The 20,145-nt window shown below is 43.3% G+C and overlaps 1 protein-coding gene across 5 annotated transcripts; it reads left to right on the plus strand.

Moving 5' to 3' along the window:
• The first annotated feature begins 4,970 nt into the window (after window positions 1-4,970).
• LOC106612688 (nesprin-2) lies at window positions 4,971-19,923 on the plus strand. Of its 5 annotated transcripts, none has more exons than XM_014214097.2 (13): window positions 4,972-5,246; window positions 9,673-9,732; window positions 12,270-12,580; window positions 12,800-12,950; window positions 13,147-13,329; window positions 13,571-13,708; window positions 13,958-14,152; window positions 14,464-14,683; window positions 14,859-14,959; window positions 15,560-15,826; window positions 17,159-17,311; window positions 17,698-17,756; window positions 18,236-19,923. In XM_014214097.2, the coding sequence occupies exons 3-13, from the start codon at window positions 12,303-12,305 to the stop codon at window positions 18,468-18,470; spliced, it is 1,980 nt and encodes a 659-aa protein (XP_014069572.1). In that variant the 5' UTR covers window positions 4,972-5,246; window positions 9,673-9,732; window positions 12,270-12,302; the 3' UTR covers window positions 18,471-19,923. The 5 variants fall into 5 exon arrangements, with proteins under 5 accessions (XP_014069575.1, XP_014069572.1, XP_014069573.1 ...); XM_045724394.1 differs by having other exon boundaries at window positions 4,973-5,246; window positions 13,125-13,329; XM_014214100.2 differs by lacking the exon at window positions 15,560-15,826 and having other exon boundaries at window positions 4,971-5,246.
• The last annotated feature ends 222 nt before the right edge of the window (window positions 19,924-20,145 follow it).

Here is a 20,145-nt window from a genome sequence, read left to right on the forward strand (position 1 = left end):
CAAATTAAGATTTTACACAAGACATTTTCATGAGTGAGTCTTATGATCTTTCGTATATGTGGGCTACACAGACGTCCATTTTCAACGTCCATTTTTTTTGTGAGCATTCACAGCAGCCTTGTGTAGGCATAGTTATTCATAACTATGAATAATTGTACACAGCCAGCCAATAACTGTACACAGTCTGTAAATAGAACACCCAACTACCTCATCCCCATATTGTTACTTATCCTCTTGCTCTTTTGCACCCCAGTATCTCTACTTGCACATCATCATCTGCACATCTATCACTCCAGTGGTAATGCTAAATTGTAAATATTTCGCCTCCATGGCCTATTTATTGCCTTACCTCCCTACTCTTCTACTTTTGCACACACTGTACATAGATTTTTCTATTGTATTATTGACTGTACGTTTGTTTATGTGTAACTTGTTTTGTCGCACTGCTTTGCTTTATCTTGGCCAGGTTGCAGTTGTAAATGAGAACTTGTTCTCAACTGGCCTACCTGGTTAAATAAAGGTGAAATAAAATAAATACAAATCAAATAAATAACCCAGTTATGTAAGATCTTTGTCTGATATATGCTGCTATTGTCTTTGTAACCAGCTGGTGGAGCCCTTTTCCTAAAGACTCAAAATATGTGCGTTTACTTTGATCATTAGAGACGTAAGTAGGGCACGAGCACAATTTATTGAACAAAGCGAACATACTTCACAACGAGACAACGAAACAATCACCGACTGATACTAGCACCCGAATCCTATCCTATTAATGTCACAATTGTCGTGTTTGAAACCTTTTTGATCCGTGGTGTGAAACGGCACATGTCACTGTTTACGCACTGAACGGATCAAGAGTAATGCGCCTAACCTACTCCATTCCAGTCAATTACCGGAGCCAATCAGAGATGCTTTGTAAATCCATACGTAAATAACCGAATATAGGTTCATATTTCTTGATTTTTTTTTAAGTACGCTGTTCATATCTGTCCAATAGACTAACATATGATCGTGTTTTTGTCCATAGAAGGCAGTGCATCCCCATAATCATGAGGGCATACTATATATTAGTATCAATAATATTTGGGAAATCTTTTTTTTGAAATCATACTGTACCTTTAGGAATACATTATGTATGGTCATTTAGACCTTTGACCAAAGTGGGTTTCATGTTCAAAGAAAGATGTTAGAACTATCATTTTTATTTGACCTTTATTTATTTAACCAGGAAAACCAGTTGAGAACATGTTCTCATTTACAACTGCGACCTGGCCAATAATGACCAATAACTGCGACCCTGGATAATCGTTATGACACAAGTATCCATATGATATTTAGATGGCACATGATCTGTGTAGGTTATATGTAAATCCAAGTTTTAGATAAAAAGAGGTGTCATCTCAGGCATGTTAGACTTGCAAATGCTGACAGTAACTGACAGGACTCAAAAGGGACTAGTGCACTGATCAATCATCCTACTCTCTGTGATCCAACATCAATGTAAAGAAACTCAATTGGACATCAATGAGGGAGATTAGAAACCAGACCATAGCTGGCTCTTTGATGTTAACTGTGGATAAACTACATGTAACAATGAACTCTAAATGGAAGAGTATGTATAAAACACAACAACTTGAATGAAGTGATCTGTCTCCCAGTGGCAGTTTAATGTTTAATGAATGGGATTATATGGTTAACATAGTAATTTATGTGTTTACATTGTCTTGCCAATTGCAGTATCCTACAATGTAACATTTTACATACTGTGAAAGAAAAACACATGACACCCTTGCATGTGAAACCTGACATCATTACACGAACACAGTCAGACAGGAGAAAGAGTGTCAGGCCTGTGCTACAAGGATTCATTATTACTACTGAGTACTGTAGTTTCAAGGCTCAACCTCTGAGAAAATATTACTCTTCAATGTCAATTTACTTCACCTGACTTCCTCTGCCGGCTGTGAATGATTTGGACAAACATTCCCTTAACAAGACTCACGTCATCACTCAGCTTCCCTGTCTGCATGCACTGAAAGTTTACTATTCTAGAGTTTTGGGCTTTAACCCAGAAATGACCTTATTCTCATAAAGATGACCTACATGAAATACAGAAATAAAATGTGCATCTTGTGCAATATGCTACCATCAGGGTCAATCTCGTTAAACTGAATAATCAAAATACAGGGAGTCTTTTTTCCTGATGAGATGCCTCTGCACCAATCTATCAGTCATACATAGTCTGTTTGTGTGGCAAATTGAGAGACATCACTGGTCAGCATCAGCATTCCTCCCTGACAAAGAACAGCATTGACATGTTTTTTTTTAAGTCATTGACTCCTCTAAGATTCATTCAGCTAGGCTAACCAAGGCTTCTACCTGACCTGATCCAGCTAAGTGTAACGCTAAAATATTTACTCTTGTCTGAGATGAAGACCGGAGCTGACAGCTTTTCCAATGGGAGTAAGAAACTCTACAATAAGGAGGGAGGGTTCATGTAACAGAGATATTTTTAGTGTTTACTATTGGGTTTAATTTGTGAAAATTATAGCCACTTGGGGTTATTGAGAAGACGTGACTTATTAAACCTGGACCTTGAAAACAATCTTAATGCCTGAAGAATAGCTTACATCCTGTCAGTGTGTCTCACACTAGTAATATATATGTAATAGCTCAGTAATGATAGTGTTTTTCTCATGTTTTCAGCTCTACAAATCAATGCCGGTGACTTAATCATAATTTATCTTCAATTCGTCACCATACAAGGAATGTGAATATTATATGAGTATCGCATCAAGTATGCATTGAAAAGCAGCTCAAATTGCCAGACCGCTTACATAATGATTTGACTTATCAAAGATTCAATGTGCCTACCTACTATCTGTCTTGTGTAGTGCAAGCTATGGGCAGTAGGAGGCAATACACATGCCCAAAAATGATAATACTTCCACAGCCATTACATAACATTCCATGCTTTAGGGAACACCTATAGATGTGCTAAGTCTAATAAAGGCACCAGACAAAGTCAGTCACAAAGATAAGGCTGTGACTTACATTGGAGTGCCCAATTAGCATAAACAGCAACAGAATAGGGGCACCATTTCATGCTAGGTTAATAGGCCACACCAGGGACGGACATTTTGTGCCCTCCTGGGAGGACTCTCCATAAATGGAAGGGATCCGCTGGCAGGGAAATGAGTGTCCCATCTACTCTGCCATTGACTGCCAACCTTGCTCCCACCCTATATATTGTATGCCATGTCACCCGAGGTAACGCAGTGTCCAGTTCCTGATACTATCTGTACACTACATATCTCAATGGAATTAATTAAGTTGACCACAGAAGACTAGGTTTCTTCCTTGTGTCTCAAGTCAGGTAGGAAAATGATCCAGTCAGGGCTGTACTTCCTCTGTATTGACTACTGAGATGCCATGCCATTCTGTCTGTGGAGCTCTGATGACGAACCTCATCCCTGCACCCTGTCGAAATTAAATGAAGCCTCACCTTTCCGCCTCAGTGGCTCTGTGCTTTTTGCTACTCTGGAAAGGCCAATTGGAGAGCCCACTTCCCTTCCCACTCCAAAGCATAATTAAAACAGAGAGAGAAGACGGAGAGTAAAACCACTCTGATGCATAATTACAGTGTTTTTTGTTCATAATTAGCAGAGTGGGTAATCCATTCAGACGTGCTCACTGAGTTATCTCGCACGCCTCGTCCCTTCCCCCATCTCCCCCCTCCCCTTTTTAAAAAGAGATTTGACGTTAGCTTCGGTTGGAGAGCGGGAACGCGGTAAGCATATAATCTCTCTCACTCACTCCCCCTGTTCCTGCTGAAGCACAAACGAAAATCGTCTGACTGAGCCCTCCTCTAAGACATGAGCTGAGAGAGTGAAGCCATCATCTCAGATACTGAAGTGCAAGCCTGAATATGTCTTTCTCTCTTTCTCTCTCTCTCTCTCTCTCTCTCTCTCTCTCTCTCTCTCTCTCTCGCTCTCTCTCTCTCTCTCTCGGGCTGTGTCTCGCTCCACACTGAGGCTCTGTAGCCTGTATATGTGACTACAGTGGGGTGAAGGGCTCCCAAGTGGCGCAGCGGTCTAAGGCACTACACCTTGGTTTGAATCCAGGCAGTTTTACAACCGGTTGTGATTGGGAGTCCCATAGTGAGGTGCACAATTGGTCCAGCGTCGTCCGGGTTTGGCTGGTGTGGGCAGATAAGAATTTGTTCTTAACTGACTTGCCTAGTTAAATAAAAAATGTAAAAAGTTTGCCTTGCTGATGCCTCTCCTTTGTTTCACTGTAATCAACAACAAAGGGTATCCTTGGGGAGGGGGGAGGGGCTGCCTATTAGTACAGTGTGAGTTAATCTGCTGTGCCTTCTATTATGACACAAATACAATTACAATGCACCCTGAATCTGTATAGATCCCATCGTATTTCACTGTCCCCTAAAGCCATAGGGTCTACTCTAAACCATGGTGTTTATGAGTCACTTCTTTATATTAGTCAATCCACTATTTCTGGAGGCCTGATATTCTCTGTGTTCAAGACAACTGGGGTGAAAATGATAGTATACTCATATGAGTATAAGATGACTGCAATTTAGAATGAACATCTTATGCAATTCACTTCAACCTCTTTTTATACCATCCTTATGTAACTGGCCTACAATATGCCTTCATTTGAATAATAACATATAGGGGGTAGATGAGCCATGCCACAGCCTGTATAATACATATAAACATTTGCATTTATTTCAAATGATCCAGACGTCTCATAGATGTTTTTTATTACAGTCTCAAAATAACTTTTGAGGAAGATATTAGTTTAAAAAAATAATCATTAAAAGAATCTCCAATTTAATTGTCCACTGTATTTTTAAGTTATTTAAGAACGGATTTTTATTTGAGAATTGTCAGTACGTGACACATTTAGGTAGACGGAAGTTTAACGCAGGTGAGTACTGTATGCGTTTGAGGGGTGTGGTTTCAGACTACCTGTGACAGGTCAAGTTACCTGGTACATTCTAAACACCGGCGTGCTCTTCCGATAGTGGTTACGTATATCAAGAGAAAGCAGATCAACTTCACAAATGACATCCTATGGTTGATGATTTAAACGTGCACAAATTCCCTCCGAATTTCGAGTAGGTGTTTATCATATTTAGGCATCGAGCAAAATGGGGCTTCCAAGTGTCAGGACCTCCCAGCTGCATCAATCCTGCCTGTGAATCCGGACGAAGCAGAATCGTAAGTTACCTGTTTGTTTCCCTGTCTCAATGCTATTGATGATTTTTGACGATAACATAGTTTAAACGTTCGAGTGGGCCTATTAAAATATAAAATTACATGTTATTTCATTCAAGTTTTGTTTGGCGAGAGACAAAGTGGGTCATTAACAAAACATTCAACATTTCGTCAATGTTATTACTATATCCAAGAACATGGGTGGTGTTTATCTCCGGAAGTACCAACTTGTAGGCCTAGAGTGCAATTTCCACGTAAATTGTTTTCAACGGGAACTGTTACTGTCTGTCTGGCAGCTGTGTTATACAGTATGCATGACTCATTGTTACAGGTGGATTCCCTGTCATGCCTTGAGGTTATTTTTTTTGAAGGATGTGGCATCAATAGTCTTACTGTTAGACTTACAACTTATAGTGGAACCAAATGCTCCTCAACCATCTTAAGTTTCACTGAAAAATTGTGTTCTTTTCACAAGGTAGAAAGCACTTTTTACCCAACAAAATGCACTTCACTTTTCAGGGCCAATGTCTAAAAACCTAGTAATGCCAATGAATGAACCAAGTTTGTATAGGCCTAATGGGAATGACTGTGTCTTCACAGCCCTTTGACAGTCAGTTTTTCATCAGTGACCAGTAATTAGATAAAATGATTCTGCTCTTTTGAGCAGTGCTTGACCAGAAGAACTTGGTGTCAGCTAATTAACTACTGAATCAGTCAGCAACATCCCTTGGACAAGTGCCAGGCCCGGGCTCAGAAGGCTGACAACGGGCTGTGAAACCCAACTCATGAGTTTGTGAGCAGTCATGAATCAGGATATCTTGGAAAGCTATCTAATTTACTATTCCTGACCAGAGATAAAGGGTGTAAGGACAATAAACAGAATGAGAATCGCAGGCCTTTCTCATGTCGGTATTGATATGATACCCTCGTCATTCAAGGTTACAAATCGTAGTCACACAATGTCCCCTCTTCAGGGGCTCAGGTCCTCAAGAATAGCGTCTGGCAGTAGAGTATCCCTCCAAGCTCACTACGAAGAGTGAGAGGGAAAATAGACAGGAAAAGGATTTCTGAACTGGATTAAAGGTCAGATTTATTTACCTGATGCTCTCCTATTAGCAACATTTACTGTATAACAGGAAATTCTCAATGTTGTGATTATTTTTCATTCCATCCAGACATCCGTTTTGATGAAGTCTATCTGTCCTTCTATGCCCCGCTTGCAGACTTCCATCGCAGGCCTCTAAATTGTTTCCCAAAAGGTTGTTTGTGTGTTTGTTGGCATTCATTCCAGTCAATTTCCGTTTCATTTATTAGCTTGCTCTCTTAGTTATTTAGCCAAACACATTTAATTCTGTTCATTTCCCCTGATAATGTCGAATAAAGGAATTGTAGAACACAAGGAACATTGTAAGCCACTGAGTCTAATTGAGTGAGTCCTCTAACCCTCTAAGTATATATATATATATATTGTGTGTGTGGATGCTCACCCTAAAGAGAGGTGCGGTCACTAATGGAGGAATGTGTTCTGCATTTGGACAAAGATGACCCCACAAAGCCATTGTACTCTACAGTGCTGGGCTCTCTTATTTTTTTTTCTTCTCTCTTAGCAATAGTATAGCCACGATATCCAGAGCACCAGTTTCCCATGCCTGATCAAGCACTACATTTTAGATACACCCCTCATTAAAGAGATTGTATTTGACACCAAGGATAATCTGTGTAACCTAAAGTGTACTTGGCCACACAATCTCTGCCTGTTCCCAGCCCAGCCTCTTGTTCCTTTGTGTTCACATAATTTCTCTGTTTTCTGTCCTTTGTTGTCTTGTACTCATCACCTACTTTAGGCCTGTATACACTATACAGACACTTGAAATCTACAGACTGAGGTATTGCTGTTGGAAACGTCTAGTCGGATTTCACCAACGTAGCATTGTATTCCAAACACACCTTTTTAGTTAATATTAGTAAGAAATGCTTGGTAATTTTAGCAGCCTATGAAAGATGAGAGCTTTTGTAGTGTATTTGATGTTTACCCATGTTTTTATTAGAGTGCAGTAGTGGTGCAAAGTAATATTTGTCTTTCAGTCACTGAGGGCATTGTCCCAGGGACTTGCGGCACACATCTTGCCAGAGTGTTGTCTCGATACTACAGTACACAACTCACTCACTCTATCATGATTTCTCCTATCTGTACCTCTCGGTCTTTCAATCTGTTCTCTCTCTCAATTCTTCTGCTTCGCCCTCCATTTTGTCTCCGCCATTTCTTTCTCTGTCTCCCTCAATTTAAGCAGAGCCTAGTTAATGGTGAAAGAAAGTTTCCATCCAGGGTCACCAGATCTCTCCTGGCCCGGACCTGCTCCGTTTCTCCCCCACAACTGACCGTGTTAAGTGTTCTGATCTTGGATCAGTTTGGGGTGACTGATGGGGGAGTTTCTCTCCCTGGCTGCGTCTATCTCTGTGCAGATAGTGGGATAGATCAGGTGTCCCAGGCCTGTCTTTCGCACTCCATCCGGACAGCAGAAAGGCACATTTGTTCACTTTGAGTCTTTTGTGCTCCCGAGACAATGGCCGCAGTCTCTGGTCCATGGGGGGGTGAGGGGAGAGAGTTTGAGGGGGATGGGTAGGGAGCAGCAGAAGACGTGAAGCCACGCTCCATTTTTCTCTCCTCCTCGCTGGCTGTCCCGCCAACCTGTCACTGGAAACACAGATGTCCCCTACGGCTGCTGCTCCTGACTCTGCCCGTGTTGTGGCACAGAAAGGAGTGGGCAGGCACGCTGCAAAACATAGACGGGTACTGTGGACGTGTCAATGGGCACGCTAAATGTTGGGATGAGAATAGATGTAGGTGTTTTGTAAAGATGTCATTATTTCAGCTATGGTGACATGCACAGTTGTCACTCTTCACAATTAGTTATGTTTCCCATGGCTCTGTGTGCTTGCTATTTGTTTCATTTTGCGTACTGTGCCTGGTCCCTTTGATTGGATTGCCCTCAAGAGTTGTCGAAATACTGAACTAGTTGGCATGGACTAAAAAGTGCTGCAGTTAAGGTTTGTTGAGCAAGACTAACTACGTGGTCACTGGAGGTGCTGTAGATCCCATCTAATACTATCCAGGCAGATAAATGTGATTCATGCAGCGGTGTGGTGCCTCGGTCTGTTCAGCCCTGAGCCTCTGCTCCAGGCATTGGACCTGCATACCAATAACGTTTTGTTTTTTTTCACCATCAGAAGAGGAGGAGAGGAGCTGCCTGCCCACACCCAGACAAAGAATGACTTGTCCCAGCTGCCTATAAATGTTTAGTGTCCACCGCAAATCAGACGGCTAAAGGGATGCAATTGCCAATTATTGTCCCCGGACACTGTCCCACTAGACGCAGGCCTGGGCAACTCCAGGCCTCAGGGGGTCTGATTGGTGTCACACTTTTGCCCCAGCTAACACACCTGACTCCAATAATCAACTAATCATGATCTTCAGTTAAAAATGCAATTAGTTTAAATCAGGTGTGTTTGCTAGGGATGGAGGAAAAGTGACACCAATCAGGCACGTGAGGACTGGAATTGCCCAGGCCTGCTAGAGCATGTAGCCAGGAGTACGTGAGCTGGAGGTTGAGTCAATGTTAGGCAAATGACAGTTAATACGTTCTGTCAAGGACTGAATAGCAGACTGACTCCATAGGTTAACAATCCTCTTTTCCCTGGTAATGTTCCCGCTCCCGGCCTGTCCGTCAGGTGATCCAGGATGCTACCAGTGTCAGCTGACGAAGCATTCATCAAGGCAAGGAAATGTCAACTGGCCACTCACACTTTAATGGCTGTGTTGACGATGTCATTATTTTTCGTTTGTCTCGTACAGCAGCAGGGCTCGTCTGGGCCATAATTGGCTGATGACGTCAGCAGCTCACCTTTTGTCTGAGCAGGAGAGTTTTAGTTTTTTCTTCCATAGCAGACAAGCAGTTTCACTGTTTGTTTTTATTCAGCTCCGTCTCACTTATTAAAATGCGGGTATTGTTATGGAAAACTACCAAGATGCACCTGCTTTGCTCCACCCCTACCCCGACAGAAAAATGACGCATGCACATTGTGGGCGTAAGCTGGCATTAGTTTACTTGTCATATCCCTATTCATGTATTCATGGGCAAGTTGTTGCTCTAATCTGTGCTGAAATGGTGACTTGATATCCAGTCTCTTTGGACTGCACTATATACTATATACACTGCTGGCCTTTGCCATACTCTAAAGAGCAAGGTTTAACAGAGTAAATGTACTGTCATTGAGAAGTAGCCTATTGGGACAGTATCATCACCTGCAGCCAGTGAAGCCCCCTGTCCTTTGTGCTGTCTAGGGGGGGACTGAAACCTACCCAACCCTCTCTCTCTCTCTCTCTCTCTCTCTCTCTCTCTCGCTCTCTCTCTCTCTCTCCCCGTCCCAGCCTGCAGAAATTACATGAGTGCCCTTTCGAAGCTGTGACATCTGCAGGTTCCATTATTGGGTGAGTTCCCCTAACAGTAATAAAACTGCTTTCGATTTTCAACTCCACCGCCTCGAGGTCCAATCCAGTGACTCTGTGCCCTCTTGTGATGGAGCAGTCAGCCACACACGCTTATGAATGTTGAGATCTGACTGACGCTGCTCTCTCATGAGTAAAAAGAAAAGGACGTTTCATGTTCTTCATATTTAACTAATGGCTGGCTAGCAGCCATTTTGAAAGCCCTGCTTTCTCTTCTATCTGAATATGAAGAGGAGAAGATGGCTGTTGATAAATCTGTGTCTTGTTGGTAGTGTTATTCCCTGTCTCGTTAGTCTAAGGGCAGAGGTCAATCTCAGGCCGGTCGGTGCTGCAGCAGTCAGTCTGCTGTGCTGGATTATCAAGTGTGACATTAGCCCAGAGGGGTTCGTTGACTTGCCGATGATTAACAATAGGCCCTCGGTAGCAGAGTAGCCGACCTTCCATGGCGCATTCAGCAGGTAAGGGACCGGGGGAAATCTATTTGGCATTTTCTTCTGCCAGGGCCAGAGTGGTGCCCTCATAACTCTTCTGGGCACAAATGTGAAGTGATTTATTGGCCTCCAAGGCTGAGGGAATTCTTAAAGAGCCTACAGGCTACTTCCACTGTCTGGATGTGTATTTAACTCTGCATTAAAAAAAATAACTGCCATGGAAAAGAACACTCCTGTGTTAACTTGTGAAGTTTTGAGTCTCCAGGGCATCTCAATTAAGTTGTTTACGGGACTTTTGATTGACAACACTAGTAATGTGAGCAGATTGGGTTGGCATAACTCCATGGTAACCATGTGAACCTTGTGCCCCCTCTTTGCTGTCTCAGTGAGATAAGCACTAATTACATTGGGGTGATAAAATCATCCCCTTTTTTTGATGTGGTCCTTAACTGTATCACACATGATGATAGCTGTTATCAGACTCCACCCGCAGCCTGGCCTCACATCTGCCCTGCATAAAGTTTATCTTGGCAGTCTCTGTGACCTATGGACTTCAGTTTAGTCATTAGAGCTGTGGGCATGCCACTCTCAAAGGTTGGCTGAAATGGAAAGTATCTCGCGGCTTTGTGCCACACAAATGAACCAACCCGAGAACTACATAAGAAGTTTGCCAAGAGTTCCAACTTGATCGTGGAATCTGTGCTTTGACTAAAGAACTTCTGCAATCCGGAATGTTCCTCAGGAGGATATGAAAGGAATATTAAGTGTAGATATTTGGGTCGATGGACTGTCACAGGTGGGATTGTAGATTGCCAGTGACGTGTACGTGTATTGGAAACATCCTCCACACTGTTCTACTTACCCAGAAAGTAACTGTCATTCCTTTTCGCATATCGACATGCCTTCCGCCCTGAAGCATGGCAACATGGAATTACTTTTTAATGAATGACAATGAGAAGACTGCATCAAAAAATATCCTCGGGAGCTAATGAATGGAACATCTCTTACTCTAAATCAGTGGTATGCAAACTTTTTTAATAGGGACTTAAGTCTGTACATTTTTACATTGACAAATAACCTTCAATTCAATACATCAAAATGAAAAGAAACCAATAAATACAAATATTATCTTTCTCAAAAACATTTGTATATTGTCCCATACAATATGTACTCTTAAGTCTTTGTTTAGTTTTTGGCGACCCCACTGAAGTCCCCCTGACCTTACTAGGGGTCAACACCCCAAAATTCAATGCCACTGCTCTAAATGGAATTTAGATCAACTGAAAAGATCAGCAAAAAGACTGTTTATCAAAGATCTGACCGCCTCAGAAACCTGTGCCCACTCTGAAACGTTATCTGACAGGTTGCTGCCCAGTGTGCTGTCCAGTCACTGAATAAAAGTGAAGGAAAGAGAGAAACTATACTGTAGAGATGACAAACAACCAGGATTAAACGGACGGGATCAGACAAGTGCATGTTTCAGATGAGTTTAATTACACACGCTCAGCTTTTGTTGTAGGATTTTTCTAAAGGCAGGCAGTAATGGATAATGTTATTATCAATGGGACCAAAAGACTACTCTGTTATAATTTCCTATTCAACATTCTGTTTTCAGCTCCTAACCCCCTTTAGAATGGTCTGAAGTGTGGAACTGCTGAGTCATAATTCATAAGAGGGATTGCTACTGCAAAACGATTAGATGGCCCAGAAAATAACCGATTGGCCATTCGGGTAGTTGCCTCACTTTGGGAGAGGCATTCAGCTACTCGCCATCTGCGCTGTCTCTCTCAATTCCTGGGCAGTCATTCAGAACTCTATTTGTAATGACTTGTATGAATAACCCATCAGGGTGAACTCAGGTACTCACCCAACACTGAGTGTACTCAAAGACCCCCCCCCCCATGATAGTTTTTTCAAAGAGGGCACCTTTAGAGTGCATTGAAAGCATGTAGGTTCCATCTGATAACATACTATAGACATTATGTTACTGTGAAAAATTCACTCAACGTAATTCATTTGGAAGTATGTGTTAATTGTCACCTCATTTCGGAGTGTTGTAATGCAGTGACACTTTCGCACGCAAAACAGGTGGAGTCACCCAGGTGACAGGTGGAGCCCAAGATGCCTGTGGGGGTGCCACTCCCAGCCGGTAGTCATGGATACCATTGTCCCTGCACCACAAGAAGTGACACAATGTCGGAAGAGGATGAACGTGGAGTCGCTACCCAGTCTGTGAACAGTCCCTTGGGATTGGACCTGATCCTAGAACACACTGAGCCCCTACTTTCCGAATACCACTTCCTGCCTCTACTAGAGATCAATGAGGAGCCCCAAGACCGTCTGCCACTGGGAACCTGCTTGATCCAAGATGGAAGCCCGTCTCTGGATGGATGTGTCCAGTGAGTGTTTCCCAACTCAAGACATTTGTTTTCTCTTCTGACCCCAATGTGGTTTTCTCAAGTGTATTTGCTGATTGAAGGATTAAGACCTAATTAATGTGGACAGTTAATTAATGGATAGTAGATTATATTGATCAACTGTAGTGAACCACACTACTCTAATTAATGTGCTTTTCCATTTACCAGTCTGGCCTTTGTTTGTTTATGTATCTCGCAAAGGTTAGAAAGAAAATGGGTGCTATGGCATGAGTTCATGAAGGAGTACTCCTCTCTCAGCGATTGGCTTCAATTGGCTGAGAAGGCTGCCGACTCCCCCAGATCTGCCCATGTGCTCTTTGTCACTGCCAAGGAGGAGCTCGAGAAGTTTGAGGTAGGAGACCAGATCTGACCATCTACAGCCCCATGTTGGTGTTTATGTCCTCAGTAATTGCGTAGACACACTGTCATTGTTATTACAGATTTAATAGAGATGATATTTCAGAACTGTTTCGTTCACCTGTATAATAGAACAAGTATCTTTCTACTGTTCGATCTAAACCCCCAGTTGTTGTGCACTCCCCTACCAGAGCCTGAAGACCCAGGCTGGGGCTCGGCTGGTGCAGCTAGACAGTCTGACTCTTAGGAACAGGACCTTGACCAGGCTCTTTGATGGGGCCATGCGGTCACGCCTGGTGGGCATGGCCAGGGACTGTGGTCAGCGCTGGGACCGCCTACATGGGACCATTGAGAGTGTTTGCCGCAGACTCAAGGTAAGAGGTGCAAGATGCCCCTTCTTCCATCACACAGATGTCTAAGGCAGGGGGACGTTTTCTTTTTTGAGCTACATCTGATTCCTCCCAAATGTATTCAGATGCCAGCATTGCTCGGAGGACTAGACTATTATTCTGTATCTATATTGCTATACCTCCACCTCTCTTCGCTTACAATGTTTTATTTCCCCTCTCTTCACGTGCTCTTTCCTACCCCGTCTCCTCCTACCCTGTCTCCTAGCACCGTGTGTCCCAGCGGGAGGAGTTTGAGGGCCAGAGGGAGGAGATGGCTGTGTGGCTTGCTGACATGGACCTTAGGCTGACCGAGGTGGAACACTTCTCTGGAAGGGACACCTGTGACAAGATGTGGGAGCTGCAGGTAAAGGACATGGCCTAGGACTGTACTGGACAGGACTGACCAGCCAAGTAATCTGACCAAGCAATCAGTGGTCCTCACTTTTGCCTAACATAATTTTGCATCTGCTTTACCTGGTAATTTATCTGTAATTCCCATTAACTGTCCCTGACTTGCCTGATACGCTTCTACCTGATTCCAGTACCCATTCTTACGGCCCTTCCCCTAGTAAATGTCTCCTCCCTGATTGGCTGTGTGTGTGTTTGGCCTCAGAGCTTCCAGGGGGCGGTGGGGGAGACTGCGGGGCGTCTGAACGGTCTCCTGGAGCGGGGCGAGGCGCTGATCCAGAAGAGCGAGCCAGAGGACGCCCAAGACATCGAGGCGGGGCTGCAGGAGCTGCTGCTCTACTGTGCCCACGTATTTGAGGGAGTGGGACGTCTGCACACACGCCTGCTCAGCATGAGACTGGTAGGCTTCGCTAAACCTGTATCTTTAAGTGCACCAGCCACTCTAAGGCCCTGCTTTTCTGCACAATTTCTTCTCTTCTTCTAAGCTTCTGTCCACTGTTCTGAAAGGCCTATATGGGTTAAAGGAAGCTAGTGAAGGAAGGAGAGGGGATTTGGGGTTGTGGAATATGCCCATGTTCTCTTTTGGCTCTGATCAGCTGTTCCAGGCCAAACTGAGAACAACTCTACCATTAGTGTGTTTTTATAGCATCCTGTAGTAGTTCTCTTCCATTTATACGTCCTCCTTTCCTCCCTCCATCTTTCCTATGTCAGGTGTATGAGGATGACTGGGTACTGACTCAAGCCTCTGACTCCGGCTGTCCGTCTGAGGTCCTGTTGGAGCAGGATGGTGTTTTTGAGAAGAGCAGCGCCCCAGACCTGCAGAACCCCCCCAACCTAGACCACATGGTGCTAGAGTGGGACCCCTCCGTCGACATCGGGGGCCCCGTCTCCCAATCAGACGCCGACTTGTCATATTTCAGCGCCAACACAGGTAGGCGATTTTAAATAATTGACTATGGATTAAAATAAAAGTTAATGACGCCGATGGAATAATCCACTTGTTCTATCCTCATCCATTGGGATGCCATGAGAACATTTTTAAATGATTAACGCTGTCATTGTTTGCTTGGCACCAGATTTGAGGTGTGCTTGTTTCATTCAAACAGATCGAGAAAAGCCACTGGCCAGAGATGGTGTAAAGAGGCGGAGTTACCTCGGCTCCATAGGCTCTCAGTCTGATATAAATTACAGAGCAGCAGAGGAAATGGTGAGTAGACCGAGCTCCTCCTACTGATCTTTATTCTGGCTCTTCGCTCGACCGCTGTTCCCTTAGGCTCAGAGGCACACGCAGGTCAACATGTTTCTGCAATATTATCAGGAATGTAAACTTGTGTTCAACCGGCAAAGGAATTTGAATAATGCATTGGACAGTTTATACTGAAGTATGTGTGAAACGCATGATCCATTGAAATGACACACAATGTTGTTCTTCACTTCGATTAACAAGGAGTTATTTGTGTGTGTGTGTGTGAGGAAAAAGCTATCTTAGCTCTTTTTTTATTTTATTTTTTAAGATAAGCCTAAAGCCAATACTTCCATTATCATCGGTGTCAGTACAGAGAAGTTTTGTTTTGCTGGTGCGACTAATAATACTGATTGTGTTGAACACCAAACCCATTGGATTTAATAGTGGAAGATGCAGAAATGTAGGACTGATTTTAGCATCTGATTTAAGCCAGAAATATAAAGACTTCAAAGACTCCTCCAGGGTTTTTGCATATTAAAACCAAAACTCTCAATGAAATGTGTTAGTTCATTCCAGGTAAAATGTACACAATCTATCCTCAATTGTGGCTGGTGTTTCCAGAGGCCGGAGAGGAGGTTTGAGTATGCAGGCCCAGTGGTGTTCTCACCTCCCACGATCCAGAGTGTCAGAGATGGCAAACATCTACTCTCTGGCCACTGGACGACCTCCATGCCCGACGGACCCTCCCAGGAGCCTGTGAACTTTGACCCTGATCGCATCAGCGCCTGGCTGGGACAGACGCACGGACACACCGTCCCCTCTATAGCCCCCTCGGTCCAACCGCACAGAGCCTGCTCCAAGGCTGTCCAGACCAACAGTACTTGGAAGGTACACCTTAAACCCAGTAAAACTCCTCTGCCTTTTAACAGACTGGTCCAGTGTCCCCTCTGAACCATAATATCTCCTCCAAATTAGAATGAATCATAGTCTCAGTTAATTGGTGACAACACTGTCTTAGACAGAAACCCTCTGATCCTTTGAGGACTTTCAACATGGCCCACACCCAAAAAAGAACAGCCGGCGCAGTCTGAAACGGGTAAAGTTGGAGGAATGAGATGCTAGCAACAGTACCTTTCATTAAGCAGCATACTGCATCACATGAGCATCCTCTAGCTTTCTGGAATGGCTGAGAAATGTGCCCTGGAGCCTCCATAAGACTCCTGACCTTCCACACTGATTAGGTTCTACTTGTGGTCCAGAGAGGAGCGTGTACTGTACAGTGAGACATGCACACGAAGGTGTTTGGTTATATGCAGACCTGTTTGTTGGAAAAGGCTCACTTTTACTGCGAGAAGAATCGACTTTAGGAATCGACTTTCCCATGCATTATTTGCAAAAATGCATGGAGAATTTAACGCAGGCGACACCACGAAAAAGTAAATATTCATAGAATCATGTCAATCGACAATTCAGTGTTTTTGTGTTATTGCATGCAGCTTTAAATGCATTGCCCCCTATTTTGGGTGTGTCACATCGTCTACAAAGTGTCTATTTTATACCTCGTCCTGCTCGTAAACAAATCAATAAGATGGTGATTTAGAAATGCATCGGTGTAGCAGAGGCTACGTTTTTAAGTGTCACCAAAACAGAAACAGCCCAGGAATATTCCCCCCTTCTGTTTTTTGGGAGAGGGACCTTTTTTCTTTCTAATTAAGCTGTCTGAAGCCCAGCCTGATTAAAGCATTCTGTTTGTCAGAGGGGGGGGACGCGTCCGTAAGGAAGTGAATTGCTGTGCTGATGGAAAGCCTGATTTCACTGCAAAGCCTCAAACCTTGCGGAGGAACCATTTCCATTTCAAAGGGGCTCCTTTAATGTCTCTGCGCTCGAGGCTTAATTGGCTGCTTTACAGGGACGGCGGAGAGCTCTGGCGTTAACTGGCTTTTTAATGTCTGTCGTAATTGCAGGCGAGAACATAAAGACCAGACACACCATAGGCCACGAGCGTTAGTCAAAACCCAGTGAGAGGATAGAAGAAGAGCGGCGGACAAGGGGCTGATGGGTTGGTCCCATGAGAGAGGGGGGGGGTGTGTGGCAACCTCATTGGACCGCATCTATAAGTTTCTTTTGATTTACAATTGGCCTTTGTTGCATAGAAACACTGTCATGTAGAATGAGTCTAGCCTGTGCCGTAACCCAAACTGCTTTGTTTATGTGTGACAGTGTGCTGGTTGCTCTGAGGGAAGCCACAGTCTCAGGTACATTCCTGTTCAGACACACCCCCAGGAGCTGTGTTTGACCCCCTACACCTTACAGTCATGTGACCTCCAGCTCAAGTCTGATAGGATGGCTTGTAGACTTCAGTTAAACCCACAGGTAACAGTATCACATCACATTGCATTGCTTGCTGTTTTGGGTTTTAGGCTGGGTTTCTGTACAGCACTTTGAGATATCAGCTGATGTATGAAGGGCTATATAAATAAATTTGATTTATTATTGCTGTAACTGTTAATGGCAGCTTGTAAGATCAAGTTAATTCATCTGTCTTCAAAATGTACAGCAATGTACTGAAGATGACAGGTTGTATGCAGATCACACTAGAAGTCAAAAAAAATATTATAATAATATCTTTGCCAGCTGCCTTGTAAAAAGTTGTGTAACCAAGCCTACAGTGCGGAGGCCAAAATTAATGCATCCCCTGTCGGGTTAAGTGTGTGTGTGTACACAATCCTTCTCTCTGTTGATTCCTCTTTCTCTGCCAGTCTCCAGAGGAAGAGCCGCACTGCAATGCCTCATGGGAGGTGGTCCATAGTGAGCAACGGTGAGTAAAGTCTTATTCACGTGGAAACTATGGCTGCCTTTAAACAGGCAGACCAATTCTGATCTTTTGCCCAATTTATTTATATTTTGCCCAATCAGAACTTTTGCCAATAATTGGGCGAAAGATCAGAATTAGTCTGCCTGAGTAAATGCAGCCTATATGTTTTAATATTCAATGCTTTGGTTCAATGTATATTACTGTACTTACTGTACTATCATATTTTTTTACTTATAAGCGTATTTGAGTGTATCTATATAATAACTTACATAACGACAACACTGCAAATACCTGTTGTGACATTTGATATTCCAATCAATACCAATTAGACAGTGATAGCAAATCTCACTCCTCCATGTGATTTATTGAAATTAAAAACGGCACACACTCCCAGTCCCCAAGGTCAATAACAACTCCTGGCTTAAACGATGCTGCGACTTAGAATTACAATCACGCTCCTTCTATCCACGCTCCTCCTGTAGGCCAGATGAGTGCCCTAACAGACAAACCAAGTTCCGCTTGTGGCCCCTGGGGGCCGTGTGGGTACTAAAGACTCTAAGGAGCCCAGTGTTCCTGGTCGTCCTGCTGGCTGTGTTCCTAGCCCTGCTGGTCTGGCCCACAACACTCCTCATGGACCCAGAGTGCCACCGCTCCAACTCCCTGGCCCGCTCCTTCCAACTGGCCCTGAGCTATGTCAATGGGCCCCCGCCAACCTGAGGGACAAAAGTGTCACAGAGGGGGCACAACACACCCCTGGTGAGCCTGGAACACACCTGATTCAGGGGTCGGACAGTCCCAGAATGCCTTTGCATTTCAGAGCCTTCCGTAATGCATTAACAAGGAGGCTGTATGAGAAAAGCGAGAAATTAAGAACTGTTGGGCCCAATCAAAAGGTTTGCTTGGTATTTATCTGAATCCCTCCACCAACCTGCTGGCAGAAGTGGCCCATGACTTAATGGGCCTGATTTGTAACGATCTCTAATGGCATTCATAATGTGTCTTACTATGCCAGGGTAGCACTTTTGTTGATTGGTCTGTCATGATGGTTTTGTAACTTCTTTATGTGGGTGATTTATAATCTATATGGAAGACTTAACGGCAAATGCTTTGAGCATTTCTCTTTGGGCATTTGATGAGACAAAGTACACATTTATCTGCATTTCAATATTTATTATGTCAAACCTAAAGAGAGCTTTTGATTTATCCGGTTCTATCTGCATTTATGTCAAAATTGAGTTATTGACATAACCTTGTTCTGTTCAATGTTCTCTACCTATTTAGTACTTTAAATACCCCAATTTATGTTAAGTTCGAAAGAGTGCAAGATAACATTGCTGACGCCATTCAAACCAATGCAGGTTGAGGAACTTTTTAAAGCCAATTATCTCAGAATTATATTTTTGCAAATAGATCATTTTAGTCCCAAGCTCTCAATTTCTCATGGGATTTCTGCAAATGAATGATACTGAATGCCTGAGTTCGGATTTACTAGGGAGACGTGCGGAAATGCCCCATGTGTAAGTAATTTGTAGGTCAATGGGATAGGTGACCTGGCTAATGCACTTACAGTAGGATAAATTAGCAGTCATTTTGTACTGCTGCATGTGTGCGATCTTGTTTTGCATGTGTGAGGGTTGTTAGTTAGTATATACTCAATAAATGTATTTTACATATGCTGCGATGCCAAAGGGGTACAGCTGGAAACCAATCAGCCAAAAGCCAATGCATCTGAGGCCAGTGAAGACGGTGTAAGCCTCTAAACATAATGTATGTGTTATGTAATGGTTTATGGTCAGTGCTTCTATTTTTGACACAGTGGATGCAATCCTGGGTCTCATCTATACAATGTCAAAGTCTGATGTAAATAAAAAATGTAAAATGCATTTTTACTCCATAATATTATGAGGTACATGCACCTCATCTGGAAATGTTGAAATATGTCTGCCCTTGTGTTTGTGGGGGAGTGATTGCACAGAGTTTTGATTCTTGTCCGTCCAGTGTGTATCAGCGTGGAAATGTTGCGAAATGTAACAAGTCAGATGCCTCCGCTTCTTGCATTAATGGAGGATTTTTAATCTTCCGCTTTATACAGTAGAGAGGATGTCTTTTTTTTTATGTGGAGTTCCAGATCTGTACATGCATCATGAAATAAAAGAACAGTGTGAGAACAGAGGGGTATAGATCTTTTTCTTCTCTGGAATGTGTGTGGAATGGTATGTCGTGTGATTCTGATTTCGCGATGGCTTGCAAGTATCTGGGCTAGTGGGTTAACAGAAAGGGGGTTTTGTACTGGCGCATGCAAAAAAAAAAAAAAATGCACCCAAGAATGTTTTAAATTCAATTAGTTCGCAAATAAGTTAATTTTGAAAGAATTTGCAGATGGCCTTTCAAC

This window comes from Salmo salar, chromosome ssa09, assembly GCF_905237065.1.
Source record: "Salmo salar chromosome ssa09, Ssal_v3.1, whole genome shotgun sequence".
Lineage (NCBI taxonomy): Eukaryota > Metazoa > Chordata > Actinopteri > Salmoniformes > Salmonidae > Salmo > Salmo salar.